At 35.1% G+C, this 23,383-nt stretch overlaps 1 protein-coding gene across 2 annotated transcripts in view; it reads right to left on the bottom strand.

The window, feature by feature from the left end:
* The window catches only part of LOC108146741 (protein apterous), a 37,258-nt gene extending 18,614 nt beyond the window's left edge, over positions 1–18,644 (bottom strand). Inside the window, exons 1-4 of one of the 2 annotated variants that reach the window (XM_041709981.1) lie at positions 17,576–18,644; positions 9,918–10,129; positions 9,645–9,861; positions 5,000–5,139 (exon numbers count right to left, since the gene is read on the bottom strand). In XM_041709981.1, the coding sequence (XP_041565915.1) occupies positions 5,000–5,139; positions 9,645–9,861; positions 9,918–10,129; positions 17,576–17,614 (608 nt within the window). In that variant the 5' untranslated portion in view covers positions 17,615–18,644. Of the gene's footprint in view, positions 1–4,999; positions 5,140–9,644; positions 9,862–9,917; positions 10,130–17,575 lie in introns of those variants that run through there. The other variant, XM_041709982.1, reaches the window with a different exon arrangement.
* Between the last annotated feature and the right edge of the window lie 4,739 nt (positions 18,645–23,383).

Here is a 23,383-nt window from a genome sequence, read left to right as displayed (position 1 = left end):
TATAAAAAGTCCACTAATGCGGCATTGGAATCAGGCTATTACTCTATTATGTAAGTGGCGAGCATTGCAAAAGAAACGAAAAAGACCGCGGGCATTTAGCATGTTCCTTTTTGTTCTTTTCATTTGTTTTTTAAGAGTAACGTTTGTTCGGTTACTGCTTGCAGTCACTGAGGCTGAGAAAAATATAGCATTGGAAATTTTAAAAAAGTTCAGAACGAAAACACGCTTTGAAAGTTAAATATCAAATGTAGGTATTTTTTTTTTTTAAATATGTTATTATCTGAAATATTTTAACAAAATTGTTTACGAAAATAAAAAACTGTCGCCTAACACTTATAGCCTGATTCCAGTGCCGCATTAGTGGCATAGAGTAAGAAGTTCTAACCTATGATTGTGGTACTGCGTGTGTTTTTTTCAGTTATTTTTATACAAAATAGATTTTATATTCAAAAGAAATCAAATATTGCGCCATCCTTGCATAAAACCGAGCTGCTATGGTGTTGGCACTAACGAAATATCGTTAAAAATCAGTATTTTAGGGTATTTTTTTAAAAATGTTCGGGCGAATGATTTTTAATCGCATTTATTTATCGCATTTATTTTAAATGCGGCATATAGCCTTATGGGATTCCCTGTGTAAATAAATGCGCATTAGGCTAAAAACGTTTTCATGCGCCAATGGAATCAGGCAATTACTTAAAAATTGTTTTTATTTTTTTTTGTTCTATGAATAAAAAGAGCACATATATCTGCCGCTGGTGTAGTTAGAGAAAATATAAAAAGTTAGTTTCCTTTCTGTTTTTGAAACTACTTTCTGGGATTCTAAAATTCATCACTGGCCCAAATTAATTAGTATTTCTTCAGTATGACGACTGCGACGTCGACAGAGACGACTGCTATGCCGGCAGAACCGAAAGCTACGCCGTCAGAACCGACATCTCAGCCGACAATCGTAGCAAATGCAGAAAAAATCCACCCCACTCTCTCAATCTCTCTTTTTAAATGAGAGAGCGAAATTTGCTGATGATTTTAGGTGCTTTTTTATACCCTAGTAGAGGGTATTATAATTTCAGTCAGAAGTTTGCAACGCAGTGAAGGAGACATTTCCGACCCTATAAAGTATATATATTCTTGATCAGCATTACTAGCAGAGTCGATCTAGTCATGTCCGTCTGTCCGTCCGTCTATCCGTCCGTCTGTCAGTCTGTCCGTCTGTCCGTCCGTTTCTACGCAAACTAGTCTCTCAGTTTTAAAGCTATCTGCATGAAACTTTCCCAAAAGTTGTCTTTCTATTGCAGGTGGTATATAAGTCGGAACGAGCTGGATCAGACGACTATATCATATAGCTCCCATAGGAACATTTTAGATTTAGTTAATAGCTGCAAGGGTTTATGAACTTCGGCTTCCCAAAGTTTGCTTCCTTTCTTGTTGCTGCTGATTTACTGATGATTTGGTGATCATTTGACTAAGGGGCTGTCCTTATATTAAGTAATCCCGTTTTCGATGGTTTTGACCCCCTCCCCCCTGATCATCAAAAGTAATCATTCAATTAAATTTTTTAATATTATGTCCATCAAAATGCAAAGCACGTTGTTGGAGTCACGGTATATAACAAACAATATATAACAACAATTAATGCACATGCATAGCGAATTAAATCGAAAATATTAAATATATCGTACATACCTTTTAAGCATCCATGACATCGTTTTGATTTTTTTTTGTATCACCTGCTTTTCATTAATTTTTATTAATTCTTTTATATGTTTTTGAAACTATTTTTTTTTTTGCTGTGTTCCATATTGTTGTTGCTTTTTTTTGGCAATCTGACGGACTTTGGTCAGGACAGCGAAGCTTGTAGGATTTAAAAAACGCTTGAAATAGAGCACTTAGTCCTGATTCCAGTGTAAAACACACGAGCATATAAATCCCAGTGGAAATTGCTCAACATATTTTGGTGATTTACAAACTTTCATAACGAACAGCTGATTTTCGATATACAAATGGTAGAATTTGTAAATCGACATAAATATAGGGATGCATTCCGAACATATTCGCCGCAAAATATATTATTGAATGCTTTTAACATGCACATGATTACGTAATCATTGACCCCCTCCCCCTAGGTGATTACGTAATACATGGACAGCCCCTTAATAGAAAATTTCTATGATATGCCCATATTAAAATCATCACTATTTTGATTATGTTTTGTGATGAACCATAAGTAAAAAGCTACAGGGTACTTACACAATTTAAGTGCGAGCATTTATATTTCATCAGAATTAAATTTCATCAGAATCGGACATAGTCGTCATCATCATATAGCTCCCATAGAAATAATAAAAATATATATAAAATAACTATCAAATAATTGAGCTGCAAATCATCATAGGTTCAATGTTTAAAAACATATACGCAAGTAAATCATTATTTTAATATTTTCAAAAATGTTTAATTCTTGCAATAGCTGCAAGGGTATATGAACTTCGGCTTGCCGAAATTTGCTTTCTTTCTTGTTTTTAATAGTTTTTAAACTATTTTTATTAGCTATAGTCGTCATGCAACAGGAGGACAACTTTTGAAAAAGATTCAGGTATATATGAAACTTTAAAAGAGATTAGTTTGCGTAGAAACGGACGTACAGTCGGACGGACAGAGGGACAAACGAACATACGGACAGACGGACATGGCTAGACCTAAAACAGGAACACAAATTTTGAAAGAGTTACATGCGTATAGCTTTAAACCAGTTTTTTTTTTTTTTTTCTTTTTGTTCAAATTTTTAAAAATTATAAGAGTCGTTTTTTGTTTAACTTTTTACTTTAATAGCCCTTAATATTCCCCAACCTCTGGTATGTAACAAATTTGTCTACATGAATGTTTTCAAAAGTTATTAAGCAACGAAAACGGCAACTTTTCTCAGTTTGGAGAAGTTAACGCTGCTTAGGCAAACATTTCCTCCCAAAAGTATCCACCACCAATTTTTTCTGGATGTTGGGGTACTTTAACTATATTTCATACAAAAACTTCTGGTATCTAAGAAAAACAAATCTTAACGAGGTAAAAAAGTCGTGACGATCGCAATTTCAACATATAAAATATCTGATATCAAATTTTAATATCAAATAAGCATTCGACTTAATAAATACACTTCTTAAATGTTCCCACTCGGTGAAAAAAATGTCTGTGTTGGCAAAATACCTGGATGAAGCGGTCCAAATGGAAACATTATTCCTTATTTTGTTATTGTGAACTCAAAAAGGCAAAAATGTTCGTTAAAACCGGATTTAAAAATGATGTAGCCCACTTGGGAGCTATTAAGTTTATTTAAATTTAATTGTATTCGCTTGTCATAAGCTAGACATTTTATTTTTATTCCAAATAATAAGTTAATAATTAAGCAAAAAAAACACATCAGACAATTTGTCTATCAAGTAAAACAAATTTGGTTCCTTACCAAATAAAGCTATAAATATGTTACTGAAAAGGACTTATGAGTTTACCGACGTTAACTGTTAAAATGCTTTAAATTTGACTTGTGTTCATATCATTAGATGCGCCGAGGGGCGTTTTATCGAGTTTCTATTTTTTCCTCACTCCGAAAAATCTACTAAACTCACATTCAGTGCACATGACATAAGTTCGCCTACGCTATATGATATTGGCCCCGTCCCCACACTCGACCCGGGGGATGTCACATTTGACATCAGCAGTATAAATCAAGGGGAATGTGGGGACTACGCAGGGCGAGTCGCGGGTTCATTGTGATTGATAATACCCAGCAGCAGCAGCAAAAGTCATCGGAATGAAACGAAATGAAACATTACGGCGGAATGGATTCTGCATGACATGACAAGCCACCCCAGTCCCCCTAGCTCTCCAAAGCAAACCGCTACTGTCTGTTTGTGCAACTTGCAGCAGAGCGCGGCGGTCGCGCCGCTGGAATCTGGCGATCAATCCAGCACCCATACAGATAGAGCGACCCTAATCCAGGCGGACGCGCAGCCAGATTCAGACACTTGCTCACAAGGGCTGCAACTGCGACACCCAACCCGACGGTTGGTATTTTGAAATATGGAGCGGTCATAAATGTCACAAGAATCATTTGAGAGGAAATACGAGTGACGAGCGTGACTTGCATGGATTTATGGTGCTCGAGTCAAGGGTATCTGACTTGAATTAGGAACTTATGCGGTGCCACAGAACAGGTGTTTCTCTAGACCTCGTAGCTCTGAAAGAACGCAAACAAATTGGTGTCTCCCAACTGCAGAAGATTACCGTACACCTACAAAGGGGTGCTGAAATATCGGGTAATTATAACCCGTTTCTGTTGCATTTCGTACTGATCACTCTTGAAGCTCGCGTGTATGCTGCGACGCGTAAAATCGCATTTATGCAGCTTCCTCCAGCAGCGTTTTTAAAATGGGTGAGAGGAGAAGTAGGCTGGGAAATCCACCCAGGCGCAGACTATCAACGCTGACGGAGCTCCAAGTCCCAGCCCCCGACCCCAAGCAAGGCAGCTCGTGAACGGTGGAGGGGTGGAGGCGTAAGCAGGTGAGCGGGCGTTCTTGAGAATGCGGTGGAAGGCAAACAGCAGAACACACGCAGAGCCGCTCACCCAGCGGATAGGCGGATGAGCAGATGGGTAGACTGCTGGCGTCTTCGTTGCGGTCTGCTTCCACTTGCATTCGAATTTGCTATCGCGTTTGCACCCTCTCAGCCGGGGCACATTGGTCCGAAACAATGACGGGTTTTAGATCTTAGGGCAGCCGCGTTCATTAAAACATTACTCGCGTGTTTGGAAATCATTTTCTAGTCTATGTCTTGGAATGCAGTCGCGGTTTTATCTGATTCATCAGACTCATGCCCCAACCCCCTTTTCGGACTCGCTTCCCAGAAGCTCCCAGCCGGAGATTCAGCCACTGCTCCGTATAGTACAGTAATTTCCTCCAAAGGTTGGAACTTACGTCGGTTTTGTTTTGGCTTGGCGACTTACCTATAATAATCGTTTTTGCAATAAATGTTGCCGTCACGTGAGTAGCATGAGGATTCCCGTTCCAGCGGCTGCCGACAAGCGTAACACTGTAAACAACTGGCATGCCATCGTTTTTCCACAGCGGAGAGGTAGAAGCGATCCTAAGAAAAGACCAAAAATATTCTGTAAAGGACATATTCAAAACTATATTTTGAACTTTTTGAAATTAAACAATTTCGTAAGATTATTTAGCTTGTTACCATTACAAAATTTTAATAATTGTAAAATTATTTTGTGTCATTACGATTTAAAAACTGTATGTCAACAGTTGTACCATAACATATAAAAATATGACAAGAAAAATAAAACACACTTTTAATTAATTTAACAAAGCCGTAAATTAATAGAGTCTGAACAAAATCAATGTAAAGCAATATAAATACAATATTTGGCTATTGTCTTTTGTATACGGGATTTTGATTATTGTGAAATTTGTTTAACTTTGTTAATTTATTGAACTTTGTATAGAAGTAATAGTAAATATTATGACAAAAAGTAATTGTTATAAATTCCAAAACTTATATTGCCTGGTCTTTCCATCTAGCGAAATCTCAAGGAAAACAAGAAAGGTAGAAAAACCGGTTATTGCTAAAACTAAATATTCTTTAAAACGACTATATTTCGGTAAAATCGTTGTAATTATTTTATAGTTGTCCTGAAGACAGTTGCCGAAGAGCAACCGAAATATATTGACAAATAACCAAAATTGAAATAATTTTGTGATTTTTTCAACATCCTGACCTCGAGCCGGCTAACAATTAATAAACAATATTTCTGGAAAAATAAACTATTTTGCAAAAATAAAATAAATACAAAAAACAGCTGCTATGACTGATACCCCTCCTTTAGCCTAGTTTTAAACTTAAGCTTACAATGTGCAAATAAATACAAATACAGAACAATTAACTTATAATTTTATTTCATATATTCTTTAGATTGTTCTAATGGGAGTTATATGATATAGTCGTCCGGTTCGGATAGTATCGACCTGCAATATATAGACAATTTTTGGGAAAGTCTTATTTAGATATCTGTAAAAATGAGAGATCATTTTGTGCAGGCGGACGTACAGACGGGCATGGCTAGAGCGGCTACTTATAGGGTCGCAATGTCCCGCCACTGCGTTGCAAATTTATACTCAAATTTTGACCTGATAGGCAAGATTTTTAGCATGATCAGTGTGCACATAAAAAATACGATTTTAAGAGTTTCAAAAATCTATATTCTTTAGAGAAAAGTACTCAGATCAAAGTAGTCAGTTTTCCAGCTATGAGAGAGAGCGAGATGCAAATAAGTCTCGGACACTTGTCGTCACAGTCTTTTTCAGCCCGGTACTCAAATCCAAAATAGCGTTGCCAGAAATTAACTCTGGGTGAACGTTCGTCAGGCCTCAGCGAAAATAATGTAAGAAATGAATCTTTTAAAATTGGAGTTCGCACAGCAGATTATTTCTCGGATTCAAAAAATGGACGGAAACAATCAAAGAGTCCATAAAAATTGCATGCAATAAAAAAGTGTTGACGACAAATTATTCCCGATCCATTTTTATGGCACTTTTGCTTAGGGGCTTATGACAATACATTGTTTGCCTCATTCCTTGACTGATTCATTGAAGCTCAGAAAAAGATTGATATTTTTGTTGGTATTCAGTTTACGGTCTCACTTGCTTTTAACCGTAAGATGTAAACTTTTTTGTTGAAATGTCTTTATATCCTGAATTCTAAGGTTGAAAGTTCGGAGTTTTTACCTTAACAGCTAAAAATATTTCTTATATGTACATTGTTAGATTTTCTGGCTTCGAACTCAACATTGTTTTTATTTTTAATATGCTTTTAAAACTAATTTGGGGTTGCACCGCTTTTTATTTTGTAGCTACTACGAACAGTTTTTTATTAATTTTCAAAAGAAAAATTAGTCAGTTGTTCCGCTGCCTAGGCAAAAAAATATTTATTTTTTTGTTTTTCTTGGTTATCTACCCTATTTTTGTTGCAAAAAGATGTTAAAAAGTTTTTAAAAAACATTAAATTATCATCGTTTCTTTTTGTCGGCAACTCCAATGAATGAGCCAGATTTTAATTTTTATACCCTGAACCTTTCCCAATAGTTGTCGGAACGAGCCGAAAAACAGCGACTGTTGTTGCTTTCTGATTTTTGTCGTTTTTGTTTTTGCTTGCAGTTTTTATACCCTTGCAGAGGGTATTATAATTTCAGTCAGAAGTTTGCAACGCAGTGAAGGAGACGTTTCCGACCCTATAAAGTATATATATTCTTGATCAGCATCACTAGTAGAGTCGATCTAGCCAAGTCCGTCTGTCCGTCCGTTTATATGCAAACTAGTCTCTCAGTTTTAAAGCTATCTGCGTGACACTTTCCCAAAAGTTGTCTTTCTATTGCAGGTAGTATATATGTCGGAACGAGCCGGATCGGACGACTATAGCATATAGCTCCCATAGGAACAATCGGAAAAATAAATGAAAAAAAAATTATAACTTTGCTATTTTTTAATATTTTATTTAGTTCTGCGACATTTAGTAATGGTTAAATATTTCCGATTTACGGTTTACATTTCATCAAAATCGGACGACTATAGCATATAGCTCCCATAGGAACAATCGGAAAAATAAATGAACTTAACTTAACTTAAGTTAATTTTTTAATTTTTTGTTTAGTTCCTCGACATTTAGTAATGGTTACATATTTCCGATTTACGTTTTAAATATCATCAAAGTCGGACGACTATATCATATAGCTCCTTTAGGAATAATCGGAAAAATAAATGAAAAAAAATTATAACTTTTCTGTTTTTTAATTTTTTGTTTAGTTCTTCGACATATAGCAATGGTTAAATATTTCAGAATTATGGTTTAAATTTTATCAAAATCGGACGTCTATATCATATAGCTCCCATAGAAATAATAAAAATATATAAAATAACTATCAAATAATTGAGCTGCAAATCATCATAGCTTCAATGTTTTTAAACATATACGAAAGTAAATCATAATTTTAATGTTTTCAAAAATGTTTAACTTTTGCAATAGCTGCAAGGGTATATGAACTTCGGCTTGCCGAAGTTTGCTTTCTTTCTTGTTTGTTTTTTTATTGGTTTAATATATCAAAACTACGGTTTTTATTTCAATAAAGTCTATAGCACATAGCTCCCATGGAAACAACCGAAATATATAAAAAAAAGTTAAGATTAGCTATTTTTTTTAGAATTACGCTTTTAATTTTTTAATCTGGGAAAACGATAAAATATAGCTGACATAGGAATGATCGAATAATTGACCTAAAAATCGGCTTCAATGTTTTTAACCATACACGAAGTTTGAAAGATGTTTGTTTGCCAAAGGTTTGCCCTATGTATATATTCGAACGATATTTTTGTACCGAAGCCCGACTAGTATTTTTTACAAACAGGCAGCCATTATGTAAATTTTCTTCTTTCATTGCTGATTGGAATTGTCATATGTCCGTCTTGCTCGCACTTACGTAAAATCGCATAGTGTAAAAAGAAATTGTTGCAATGAATGAGTTCCAGGATATATATTTAAGTGCAAACATTTATAAAGATTCTAATTTCTAATTTTAATACATATACATAAAAAATATTAATAAAGCTTAGATTATAAAAAGTTTCCCGCTGACAAAACTGTTTTTCGATCTAAGTACTAGGCTAAGTAGTCAGAGAACCGCATGGTCAATATCACATATACCTGTGACCGGCCGCTTTTGGACCGGTGTTAATCAAGCTTAAGGGAAAGGTTCAAAATACTATAAAAACATCACTTAATCCAAAACTCAGCGGTGTTTACTTAAATTGTAATTCTTATTTTTCAAAATTTAACATTTTTTTTATATCTCTTAATTTTTGTTCAAATTTATGATTTAATTTTTGTTTACCTAGTTAAAAAGAAAAAAATCATGTATTGAGCCAAAGATTTTAGTTTCGTTTGCATAGTAATAAGATAAGTCAAACACACAGCACCTTCAAGTCCAAAAGTTTCTAGTATCAATTTTTGTGACAATTATTATTTATTTTACCAAAAAAATTTATTTTATTTTTAATAATATAGTTTCTAATTCGGCACGCTGATTTGGAATTGTTTGGTAACAAGGCTGATTCTATTGAAACTTTGTGACGATTACAAAATTTGGAGATGGCAAAGTAAGTAGCCCTTAAAAATTCATTTTTCACGATGTACAGCAAGTATCCGTTTAAGATCAAACCATTCATAGATGGTTGTTAATGATTCGCATGTACTGAAAGTATGCACACTGACTGCTATAAAATTTTTTTAGATTGGTCTTTTCTTTCCGATTATCAATATCGCGGCTATATAAAATAGTCTCCTTGCGCACACTCATCGTCACTACAGTGATATATAAAAAAAATTGTGAAATTAATCGCAATCAGCTTAAAAAAGTTGGAAAATTAATTACAAGCCGAATCAAAAAATGTAGTTCTATACCGAGTTGTTACAGTATTCTTCTTAAATTAACCAAGGAGAACTCATATTTTTAATACTACATTTAAATTTGGTGAGCAACACGTCTATCCGCTCACAATTCTTCAAGGAACTAATGCGAAAAGATCACACTTTACCTGTATTTGCCGCCCGCAGCCGGAGCAGTCGTCGAGGTTGCGCGTTATTTTGCTATCGTTGGTAGACTCAGGACTGCTGGGTGGTCCGTAAGGTTCAGTTTTGAATGATATGCCGGACGTTGTCTCGTCGCTGACCTCTGTGCAATCTGTGCGGCTGCGGCTGATTGAAAATTTTGCCGTGGAGTCCTCAAAGGTTGCGCGATCGGCTGTTTCAAAGCTGGAGGATTAAATATGCTTTGATTTTTCGGACTCAAGAAAAAAGGATGTCCTTACCTTCTAAATGACTCGATGCCGTATGCATTGCCAAATGGCTTTGTACTGTGATCACAAATATCTTGACACGAGGATGAGGAGCATGTGCGAAACAATGAGTGATTGTTAATTGCACCTGTAGCACTGCCACATTGTATGCTTCCTTGATGTGCTACAGGTGGTGTTGAACTTTTCTCCCTTGCACCGGGCCCAAGAAATCTTGCGCTCTGCTGCTACATGTTTCGATAAAATAAAAAAAGTATGCAGATTAAGGGATTAATAAAGAGTGGTAGAATTCATTGCATTGGCATGGCTTAGCTGTGAGATACTCACAGTTACTCTAAAATACTTAGTAATTTTTAAAATGGTGAGCTTAACTATAAATGATGCATTTTATTTTCGATGACAATGGCGGCGAAAACAAAGTCGAAGCCAAAGTTTATTGCAATTAAGAGACACAAGCGTTTTCGTTATTCCGAGAAAGCGCTGCGCGACATTTAAGAATCGCCAACATATGAGGGGCAGTCCCGGGCAAATCCATCCCAGCTAATCTCAAATCATCCTACCCCAACCCATCCTTGCGAGCTTTACGCTTTTCCAAGCCATTAAGTGAGCACAGAGGCATTTTTTTTTCAAGCAGAAGATTCAACTTGCTAAATCCAACGTCCTGCCCCACCTCACCTCTTTTCTCCCAACCTATCTTGTCCCACGAAACATCGATGCTCCAGTTTACTTATTTTTGATTAATGAGAGCAAAATAGATTGCAAAGGCGTGCCGTTTCATCCGAAAGCTGCCCCGTATGAGCTACACGGATGACAGGTTTTCCTTGTAAAACATACAAGTTTCCCTTATTCTCTAGACAATTTTTGCGAAACTTACAAAAAATGTGTTAATTGCGGCCTAGGAACACGTTGTTACCTTTAGGGGAACATTTAGCTATATTTGTACATTTAGATTTGAAGTTTCGCCATGCTTATTAGTAGTTTTAACCAAGTCATTGCATCAAAAAACGAAACGATCGCCAATCAATACACATCTGATAGGATTGTAATTTAAGTGATTCAATTTTTTGGAAAATCGATATAATTATAAAGCCTTTCAAAAGGAAGAATTGAAACAAGTTAGGAGAGCTTTTTCGGAAGACTTAAGGTGTTGCTACGACATTTCATGAAATAACATTTTCTTACTAAATATTTTGTATCCATGCAAAGCTGTAAAAAAAATACATTTTTAAGGGCCGACGAAAGTCGAAAATAATTCGTGGAGAATTTAAAAGCTATATTTGTAAAATTAGTACTTAAGTATTCTTGAAATATTTGCTAAAAATGGAAAAACTATAATCCCAATAATCTTGTTCTTATTACACAGGTACACAGCCAAAAAAATTACATGAAACAGTTGAACTTTTCCATAATAATTGGGTGCTTCTGAGTAAAAGTGTAAACACCGCTTTTCATGCCAATTTATTTATTATTTATCTGCAGTTCTGCTTAACCGATTTCGGTCGATAGTATATTTTACTAGAAATAGATCATTCTTCAAGTTTCCCATACATGTTATAGGGATAGGTTTTTTAATATAGATGCTAGAGCCCAAAAGAGGCAAGTAAATTGATAAAACTGAAGTTCGGAATACATAAATCAATTCTTAAATTATGAACTCCTATAAACCGAAAATAATTTTATCACTTTACCCTTAAGATAGTCCAAAATCACCGTTTTTGCCAACCAAGTTTGCTTGGATCCCATGATCCGTTCAAAAGTTTTTCAAAAATTACATTTTTTGTTATATTTAAAAAATACAAAAGTTTTCTACATTGTTTTCTAATATCTAATGTCAAATTTTGTGACGAAAAATGAATAAGCATCCGACTAAACAAATACACTTTTTAAATGTTCCCATTCGTCACGCTGAGATAAAAAATGCCTCAGTAGGCATTTGCCTGGATGAAGCGGTCCGAATGGAAACATTTAAAAAAGTATTTACTTATGAAATTAAAATTTTTTGGCAGTTGATGTAAAAGAATAAAAACTTTAGAAACTAGAGCACGATGAAATTGGGGATGTAAAAATTATACTATTCGCTGGCTATCAGGATTCCGGCTGTACCGGTGATCTGAACTAAAAAAATCAAAAGCATTTTAAAATGTAAGTCTGTGGCTATGAATTTGAATTAACGATTCTAAAAACGTTTTTTTTTTCTTTGCTGAACATGCCCTATAAATTTCGGTCAAGTCGTTTTTTAGATATAGCCGGATGAAAAAAATTGTTTCGAGAAAAACGCGTTTAAAAGCTTAAATGCCAATAAGGCCATGCACAACCTGCTGGAAAACTTTTTCTTCTTAGTGATATATCTTTTACGAATATGTGATCCACATAGTCTGAACAAAATAAATTTCGAGTTTTTGAAACCATTTCATGGGGTGACCCCGTTAAACGTGATTTTTCTTTGATTTGTATATCCTTGCTGGTGTTTTTTTTTTCTTAAAATGATGGAAAAATGTCTCAAAATAAATGAAAAATCGCCTTGGGTTTTATACCAATTACTACCTTATTTTTTTTAAATGAATAAAAAACAATGAATTCCTCAGTGAATGAGGCGAACAATGTATTACCCGTATAAGCTAAATATTTTGAAGGAAAGATCCAGTGGCTTAATTCCTTCAAGTGTACTATATGACATATCAAAGCAAATATATAGGTAGTTTTGTAAATTTTAAAATATATTAAGGCATTTACTGTGTTTAAACTCTTAACTCTATTAGATTTCGACTAAAATAAGAAAAATGTCGATTTACTGACTATTTCGATGTCACAGCTTATTTTGTGCAAGAACTTTAGGTGCCTTTTTTTTATTGTCCTTCATAAACAATTGTTTCATTTTTATCCTATTGTAAATACCTTCAAATAATTTATCTTGATTCCAATGTAATTTGGTCGCACTGGAAATTTCAGTTTTCATAAAATACGATAATGAGTAACAACTATAGAAGCGCGGGAATTAGTAGTTACTCGTTTTAAAAATGGAAAAATACAACGCAGTATTGTTGAAATGGTTAGCTATAGTCCAAGTACTGTTTGATACTTAATCCAACGCGTCGTTCGGAAAAATCGTGTACCAAATACATAAGGACCAAAATGCTTCCAACAACATTTTTAGCGAGCTTGAGGAGAGACAAGTTCTTTGAAAAATTAAAGTTAATCTCAAAACATCTCAAACCTTATAGATAAGCATAGAGGCGGAAGGTTCATGGTTTGGGCCTATACTTCGGCCGCCGGCGCGGTAAATTTGGTCTTCATCGAATGAACTATGGACAAAAACATGTAAAGCTTCTGAAGGAAAAATTGCTCCGTAGCGCCAAAAAACTAGGAAACGGCGTTTACCAGTTCAACGACCCAAAGCATAAATTGGGTTTGTGCAATCCTGGTTGTTCTGGAACTCACCTGATGAGGCCAACAGTCATTAAAACTCAATGCACATAATTGAGAATTAATAGGCAATTTTTATCAGTCGTTTTGCAAAAGCGCATTATCTAATAAAATTATCTAAAAAAAACCCGTTTGGAAGAAAGGACCAAAATTTACAAAGTTATAAGATGAGATCAAACAGAGCGCAGGCTATACTAAATATTAAGTTTTAATATACCTTGTATTTTTAATCCTCTTTAATTGTAACAAAATACAAAGTTTTCTTTTATAAAAAATATATTTTTGTCCATAGGTAGGCAACTCATATACTATTTTATGCAAAAAACTGCTGAAGCACTATATATACATTTTTTACCTAAATCATGTCCCCACAAAAAAAAATAAAATCTATATTATTTTTACGTAAAAAAACACATATTAACTTATAAGAGCGTTAAGTCGTTCGCTACAAATACAAAGCTCACGAATAAACGTTTTATTATCACTAGGTTATAAGATTAATTTTCATTTTGATCACTTACTTCAGAACTGTAACAACAAATACTTCGTTCTTAACAGATACAATATCTTCGGAACGTTTGCGAACTTTTTTTTTCCGATTTGGCAATATACTATTTTACTCTTACGTCAAATCTTAAAACTTTATGACAAAAGAAAATTGAATACTCAGTGAAACCCAGATTAAATGCACTTGCAATAAGTGAAATATTTACGAATCAAAAAAGAACACCTCTTAACGAGGTAAAAAATCGTGAGAATTTTGTGACGAAAAAATGAATAAACATTCGACTAAATAAATATACTTTTTAAATGTTTCCATTCTGACCGCTTCAGCCAGTAAGAAAGAAAGCAAACTTCGGCAAGCCGGAGTTTATATACCCTATTGCAAAAATTTAAAAAGCATTCTTTTAAACATCTATATTTTGAATTATACACTTATAGAAATGTTCACTATAAGACCCAGAAAAATCGCCATTGAATTTCGGCTACAGAATAGCAACCTTCATTTGAAGAAAATATATTTCTTAAATAAATGGTGATTTTTTTCTTAAAAATCATATACTGCGCGAAATATCCTTAAAAACATCAAATTTAAACCGGTTTGACCTTGTTGTTCCTTTGGGAGCTATAGGATATAGACGTCCGATCGGTACACGCTTTCACCCTGAACAAGGATTTTTTTATTTTTTATTAATATTTCTCTATGGAACTTAAAGACAATCTCGGCAATAAATGTTTTTTCTCGAATCTGGAAGCTTGCAGAGGGTACAAACCCTTGCAGAGGGTATTATATGTGAATGAGACATTTCCACCCTATAAAGTATATATATTCCTGATCAGCATGTGTATGAGAGTCGATCTAGCAATTACCCTCTGTCCGTCCGTTTCTACGCAAATCTCAGTTTTAAAACTATCTGCATGAAACTTTCCCTATGGTTGTCTTTCTATTGCAGGTAGTGCTTCAGTCGTAATTGTAAATTTTGCAAAAATAAAAATTTTCATTTTTTCGTTTGTAACAATTGGCCTCGTCCAAAATCTATAAATCCACATTTGCAATAAAATTGCTTAAATATATTACAGGTAGGTGACCTGAGAAAAAGGATGTAGAACAACACCATCTAGATTCGCAAACTATTCTAAAGCTCTGTAAATTGTTTTCTACTTTTGTCGCGTCACGCGTTTTTGTTAATTTCAAAGAACTTACTGGATATGTTAAAATAATTTTTTACCATTTGCTTGGATGATATAAAGCTATTCAAAAAAAAAATATATATACCAAAATCAATTTTTGTATACATTTTTTTCTAGACTAGGAACTATAATTTCAGTCAAACGTTTGTAAAGCAGTGAAGGAGACATTTTATATTCTTCAACATTACTAGGAAATTCTATCTTTCCACGTCCGTCCGTCCGCCCGTCCTTTTCTACGCAAACTAGTCTCTTAGTCTTAAAGCTATCTGCATGAAACTTGTCCAAAAAATTATTTTTCTGTTGCAGGAACTGTATAAACCGAAACAAGCCGGATCAAACTACTGAATCAAAGAACTCCATAGAAGCAATCGGAGAAACTATGAAAAAAATGATACATAACTATTTTTCAATTGATTTGATAAGTATTGATGGTTTAATGTTTCAAAAAATTCTTCTAACCAGCAGTACTCCAAAAATCGCTGTCTATGGGTGGGTATGTTCGCTCCAGTCAATCAGCAATCAGAAGAATGAATTTAATCAAAGTCATGAATTATCCTTAATGGCGTTTTCTCGAGGATATCAATGCGGATTCATATCAATTTATTTTTAGGAAAAAAATAGTTTGGTATGATTTTGATATGAAAAAATTTATAAATAAAAATTAATGAGCCAATAACTAACTGGTATTACTGTTTATTCTCAGTGTATACATAAATATATGTTTTAATAGATATTTTAAGCCTATGATAAAATTACCACACCAAGCACTGGTACCTACACCACAGAACATAAAACAGACAAAAATTAAATGACAGATCAGATAGAAATTCGAACCGTTAAGCCTTAGTTATTGTTGATTCTTGAAAGCAAAAAGAAATGATGCAGAACTAGGCAAGCCGAAGTTAATTTACCTTTGCAGTTATTGTAAAAATAAAATATTCTTTAAAATACTATATAATATAGTTTCCGATTTAAATAAAACTAAAACCGTTATGTTGAAATGTAGTATTACTATATCTCAAAGAATAAAAAAGGCAAGGTAAAATTATGAAATTTTTGTTTCCGATTGATCCTCTGGGAGCTATACGGTATAGTCGTCCGACACGGAAATAGAAAGACAACTTTTGGAAAAATGTATGCTTATTGTTTTAAAACTGATGGACTTGTTTGCGTAGGAACACGAACGGAAAGATGGACAAAGTTAGATCCTATTGATGATGATCGAGAATATATAAATTTTACAGGGTCAAAGCGTCTCCTTTACTTCAAGGATGGACATCTAGAAAAGCCCCTCACACAAAATTGCTTTCGTAAGCCTAGTACTTAGATCGACGAAACCCTTACGCCAGCTATGAGAGAGGGCGAGAGACAAATAACCGGCGTACACTTTTCGTCAGTGCCATTTTTCACCCCGGTACTCAGATCGACGAAAATAATACCAGATAATTGCAAAGCGTTGCAAGATTTCTCTGGGTGAACGTAAGCCAAGCCCCGGCGTAAAGAATATAAAATATAATTTTTGAGGTTGGAGTTGGCAGAGTATAGTATTTGTCGGATCAAAAAATGGACGGAAACTTAGGAAATTGTACTACAATAATACAATGTTGACTACAAGTATACCCGGTCCATTTTTATGAAATTGATTTCTATTGAATTGAATTGAATTGAATTGAATTGTTTTCCGTTTGTCAACAAGCTCAGCTGACTTAAAGTATGACCGTAAGACCAAAACTTCGGTCACACTAGGAAGAATAAACTTGTTACGCTGGCGTAACTGCTTGGCTATCTAGGCTTTACGAAAAAATATTAAAGCAAGCAAATATTAAAGCAAGATCATACAAATTTGATCACAGATAACTGAAAACGATTTATCGTTATCTGTTCTGATGAGTCAAAACTAAGCCCCTTTCAAACGGATGGAAGTTCAGAAGGAAAGCTCAAAAGACATAATTTAATACAAGCCGAAAAACCGGTAATATATAAAGTCTTTTGGGTATGCTTTACATGGTGGCACGTCGGTCTTCTACAAATAATATATGGTGCAAGCAAAAAGCGGACTTTTGAATAACTTGCAATATCAAATTGATATGCCTAATAATGTAGGATCAATTTCGTAATGGAAAAATACATGATTGATGACCAATTTTGTTATCTTTTTTCTCTGCGTCGTACTTTCTATTCCCACACTGAGATTTGCCATCACGTAGACAGTCATCATTATTATCTAATATATATAAAATTGTTAAGTTCATAGTATTCTATGCGGTAGAAACAGAATCTGATCTTATAAATCTATCAAAAACTACCAACAAAGTGGGAAACACTGAAAAATTCTAGGAATCGCTTTTAAACCGGAGGCGTTTTCTTATCGGCTGACTGTATAGCCAGTTGGAATGGGCTAGCTTACAGTCTGACATTGATAACTCCGAGTAACCCGGTCTCGGGTCGAGATTAATCACAAAGGGCAGCGTTAGGATTACTTGCGGCGGAATGCTGCATAAAAAAGTCAAGCCTATCGGTGGTAGCCGTGGAATAATTGGAGTCCGGCGAGAACTTACCCAATGCATCACAGGGCGCTCCTCGGTGCAGACGCCCATGTGCGTCTTTTGGAATGACACGAGGTCTATTTCCAAGGATGATGTCCGTCGGTTGTGGGATGTTTGTCGTTGTTTTGGCTGTGTGCTTTGTTCTGCGAGTGTTGCGCCTTCTTGAAAGGCTGTGGTGCTACGTTGGTTCTAGGTAATCCTGTGGGCGTGGGCTTGCCTCGTTAAAGGACAATAGACACTGATCGTGTTTGGTTCGTCGTTGGAGCCTATTTGGCCTGGTGAGAATATGTAGATATGTCACTTGTCGTTGTCTCACAGATTGGCACCGTTGGATGCCTAATCTCAATGCATAACTAACTACTTTACTGGCGCTTATATATTTCTCTTTTGATGCAGCATCAAGGTATTTTAAGGAACTTAGGAGTCACACACAAGTAAGCACGAGGCATTCACTGAAACACTTGATTCTAGACCAGGTAGAATGATTAGATCGATTAGGGTCCGTTTCTGGGCCCCGACCGCACAGACGGAGAGCCGATCACGGGACGGTGACAACGAGCGGTCAGCGGGCAGGGTTTAAAGTAAATTTATGACATTAATTTACGAGACAGCGCGAGAATGGCACACCAGATCCTAATTGAGTGGTAAAGGTCGGCTTTTGTCGGGTTCTTCCTGCGACTGTCGCCGATGCTTACTACTGATACGGCAATAGAGAGGCGGATGCGGTTTCGTCTTTACTGCAGCGTTGTGTTGTTTATGGACAAGAGATTACCGATCCCGATCGACCTTCTGTTTTTGGCCGCTTCTTCCGCTCCCCTTTTTCTCGACTGCTCCAGCCGTCGATTAGTAGCTCAGGTCGGCAGCTGTAGCCCGTTTTAGGCTCTATTCTCGCAAACCGAAAACTCAGGCAGGCTCTTACGCAAAATCCCGACCGCGACAGCTCTGCTGATGGTGTTTTTCTTCCGTGTAGAATAGAAACAGACGCACATTCGAAACTCGATAACCGTTTACAGTCCGCAACCGATCTGATCAGAGGCGCGAGGACAACCAGTCGGCGCAGCTGAGAAACTGCGAGTGTTTTGCCGCACTCCGAGCGCAGTGTCAGAAGCTGAAAAACTCAAAAACGCCCCGTACACCGTGTAGATGTGTGCGTGTTGTGCGCGCGCCGGTGTGAGTTTGGGCGAGAGTGCGGTGCTGCGCGACTGTTGCTGGACTGCTCGCGCACACGCTCGGCGTCAGCACTCCACTGGTGGCAAATGGCGGCGCTCTCAGCTGATTGCACCAATAGCTCGCACCCGCTCTAACGCACGGCAAGCGGCCGGAGAGGGCGTGGTGTTTTGTCACCGCTCTCACCCCAGCCTGCTTGCCAACCTACGCGCCCCGCCCACCCTTGCAGAGGGCTGCTGGTCGGCTGGCAAACATGAATAATGCAGCGGCAGCACTCAGGAGAACCAGAAGCAGAGCGGCAGAAGTCATCTGGATGGAGATGGACAGCGACTGGGAGCTGTATGCGGAGCCCATGACAGGAATTTCGACTCACAAAGGATGTACGCTGGTCTAAACACGCACAGACGAATCCACACTTACATTCTCAGAGGAGTCGCCGCTTGGCGCTGCTACTTCTTCAGCTCTGCTTGTTAATACTGTTGCTGTTACGTCCGCCGCCGCTTCTGGTCGCTTTCCCCAGCCCCTGCTAGAGTTCAAGAAGGCAAAAAGTTTGAGAACATCAGGTCTTATTTTTTTAGGTTTGTTGAGCACGTTTGCTTATTTTGCGTATTTAATTTTAGTCTTGGCATTAAAGTTGTGTGTATTTTTACACACTCAAGGAAATGTTTTTCTACGTTTCAAAATTTTTAAATACATAAAAAAAAAATTTAATGTTGGGTTTTATTACAGTTAGTATTAAAGTAGAGAATTAATTAAATATTTAATATCATAACCAATATACTTTGTAGTTTCATTTTTATACCGAAGAGTCTAAATTTTAAGTTAAGGACCTATTTAAGCCCCATACTTTTTATTTTGACACTTTCCTGGTATCTTGTTGAAATCATTTTCATAGTTTAAAATTGTAAAATTTAGTGTGTATGACAATTTTTTTTTGTAAGTACGCCAAAAATTTATGGATTGCACCATAAATTACAAAAATTATTTTATAAAATTTAGTGTGTATGACAATTTTTTTTTGTGAGTACGCCAAAAATTTATGGATTGCACCATAAATTACAAAAATTATTTTATAAAATAAGGCTAATTTTCTAACAATAGGGGTAATATTATTCGTTGGCGCCTATATTAAATTTAAAGACGAATCGCCATGGATTTGTTCACACAACAACAACACAAACTAACAAGACAATTATTTTCTCAATTTAACTACGAATTTGCCCTTAATTGTAGAACAAAAAGTCATCCAAAAATTTATTGAAGTAAAAAAAATCGACTGAAGGCTTATCAAATTGGTAGCCCGACTTGTATACTACCTGCAATAGAAAGAAAACTTTTGGAAAATTTTCATACAGATAGCTTTAAAACTGAGAGACTAGATTGCGTAGAAACGGACGGATATATATATATATATATATATATATCAGCATCACTAGGAGAGTCGATCTAGCCATGTCCGTCTGTCCGTCCGTTTCTACGCAAACTAGTCTCTCAAGTCGGAAAATCCGTGGTCTAGCGGTCTGAGATGTCCGGACCAGGAAGCCAACACCCAAGGTATTGAGGTTCCGAATTCACTTCGAGTTTTATGATTCTTTTGTTTTTGTTTTAGGTTGTTTTTATTTTTATTTTATTAATGCTTATATATGTAACTCCTTATCATTTACTAAAAAATAACCAAAATAGTTTGCGGCTTTTGCTTACCTACAAGTTAGAGCGTGCGTGGACGAGTGGTTAAGGCTTACATCTAGAGCGCGAAAGGTCCAGTGTTCAATTCTCAGTCGAGGCATGTGCTTTTCATAAAAATATTTCGTAAATAAAATGATTTAATTTAAAACGTTAGTTAATAATATAACAATTAATTATGAAATATTATGTTTATAAAGAATCAATTATAGCTCTACAAGAGGACAAAAAAGACCGACCCTCGTTTTCAAATTTAAATTCTATACATGTAATACAAACAACGAAATTGAAAGAAAATGTTTGTTACATTTTTGGCCGATTTATTTTGGTAGATTCCCAAAAATACTTGAAACAAGACAGGAAGCAAACTTCGGCAAGCCGAAGTTCATATACCCTTGCAGCTATTGCAAGAATTAAATATTTTTGAAAACATTAAAATTATGATTTACTTGCGTATATGTCTAAAAACATTGAAGCTGTGATGATTTGCAGCTCAATTATTATATAGTTATTTTATATATTTTTATTATTTCTATGGAAGCTTTATGATATAGTCGTCCGATTTTGATGAAATTTAAACCGTAATTCTGAAAATTTTAACCATTACTTTATGTCGAAGAACTGATAGAAAAATTTAAAAACAGCAGTTATAATTTTTTTTGTATTTGTTTTGCGATTGTTTCTATGGGAGCTATATGATATAGTCGTCCGATTTGAATGAAATTTAAGCCGTAATTCTGAAATAGTTAACTATTACTATATGTCGAAGAACTGAAAAAAAAAATTAAAAAACAGCAAAGTTATAATTCTTTTTCATTTATTTTTTCGATTGTTCCTATGGGAGCTATACGCCATAGTCGTCCGATCCGGCTCGTTCCGACTTATATACTACCTGCCATAGAAAGACAACTTCTGAAAAAAAGTTTCATGCAGATAGCTTTAAAACTGAGAGACTAGCTCGCGTAGAAACGGACGGACAGACGGACAGACAGATGGACATGGCTAGATCGATTCGCCTAGTGATGCTGATCAAGAATATATATACTTTATATGGGTCGGAGATGTCTCCTTCACTGCGTTTCAAACTTCTGACTGAAATTATAATACCCTCTGCAAGGGTATAAAAATCACTTATGCACTCAATTTGAGTTTTTTCTTTCTTGAAAATTTTTACTCAAACTGAGTAAATTGAACGCATACTGAAATTTTGTATCTTGCATTTCTTTTGAGTACGAATATTCTCAGATTGAGTGCTATATACTTGATTAAATTTCTCTGTGTGAAAAAAACAAAATTTGAAATTTTTTTTTCGAATTTATCCAATGTCCAGTACATCCCTACAAATCCTTAACTTTTCCAAAAAATTTTTTTACTAGTAATTTGCCGTTTATTGTAATAAAAACGTCGACGCTGACAAACCTCTGCTTACGTCGACGCACAAGGCGCAAAATTCCCTCGAAATCTCAAGAAAAAAAAAAGTTTTATACAGTGGCTGGTTTCAAATTATATTTTTGGGGGTTTTAAATTAATTGTTTAATTATATAGGTAGTTATTTAATATCCATATAGTCGCGATTTTGAGCCGTAATTAGCACCAAATTAGCACGAAATTGTGAAATATAAATCATCCCGATCGAAGCAATGCGGGATGGGGCTCGACTGACCTATAGAAAAGGGTTAATAATTCAGAAGTTTGCTTATAATTTCTTTCAAATTGGAAAACGATATCATATAGCTGCCAAGGCACGATCAAAAAATTTAGCTGAAAATCATCATAGCTTCAATATTTTTAAACATAAGCGCAAACAATTCCAAATTTAGATGTTTTAAAGATAACTACATTTTTGCAATAGCCAAAAAAAAAATCGAGCTTGATTTAAAAAAAAACAAGAAAGGAAGCAAACTTCGGCAAGCCGAAGTTCATATACCCTTGCAGCTATTGCAAAAATTAAATATTTTTTAAAACATTAAAATTATGATTTACTTGCGTATATGTCTAAAAGCATTGAAGCTATGATGATTTGCAGCTCAATTATTATATAGTTATTTTATATATTTTTATTATTTCTATGGGAGCTATATGATATACTCGTCCGATTTTGATGAAATTTAAACCGTAATTCAGAAATATTTAACCATTACTATATGTCGAAGAACTAAAAGAAAAATTTAAAAACAGCAAAGTTATAATTTTTTTTGTATTTGCGTTGCAAACTTCTGACTGAAATTATAATACCCTCTGCAAGGGTATAAAAATTAAAGTTAAATTAAATTAAACTCGCCATTGATTCATGAAACTCGCCGATGAATTTCAGCCAACAGCATTTACCAGCTACACTGCGAAAAAAATATATATAAAAATTAACCATTTCTTGTTCATTGAATTTTCTAAAATAAAATGCGGATTCGTCCTAAATTTAAAAAGATAATTCGACATAATTTTAAGAAAACTACGCACTTCACTATGGTCCAGATTCTGTTGTTGTTTTGGCATAAAGTCGATTTTTCTATGTTAATATATCGTTGTTTTCTTATTTTAATCTTAAAGAAAATTCATCATTCATTATAAAAATTTGTTTTAAAAACTTTAAAAGCGCCACCAAGTCTTTTTGATATTTTTTAAAATAAAGCTTGCGATCAGCTGATTTCCGAATAGAAATTTGCGACAAAATATTTAGTTGCTTCATGTTGTTTCACAAAATTTAACTAAATTATAGAAAGTAATCTTCAATGTATGCACTATTTAATGTATATTGTTATTTTATGTGTATTTCTAAGGATTTCGTATTGTGTAGTATCCAATTTATGAGTGTTTTTTAGAAAACTAGCATGCGTCCTCCGTGTTTCGTGGAATATAACTAATAAGCTGTTCATGCTGAAAGCATCTAATTGGTCCAGATTGTACTTGTGAGTGTTGTCTTTAACTACAAAGCAAAAACTCATCAGTGAGTTCAGTCACAGCGAACTTTTC

The sequence above is a fragment of the Drosophila elegans genome, unplaced genomic scaffold, assembly GCF_018152505.1.
Source record: "Drosophila elegans isolate 14027-0461.03 unplaced genomic scaffold, ASM1815250v1 contig_536, whole genome shotgun sequence".
NCBI classification, from domain to species: Eukaryota; Metazoa; Arthropoda; class Insecta; order Diptera; family Drosophilidae; genus Drosophila; species Drosophila elegans.
This window is presented reverse-complemented; position numbering and strand designations above follow the sequence as displayed.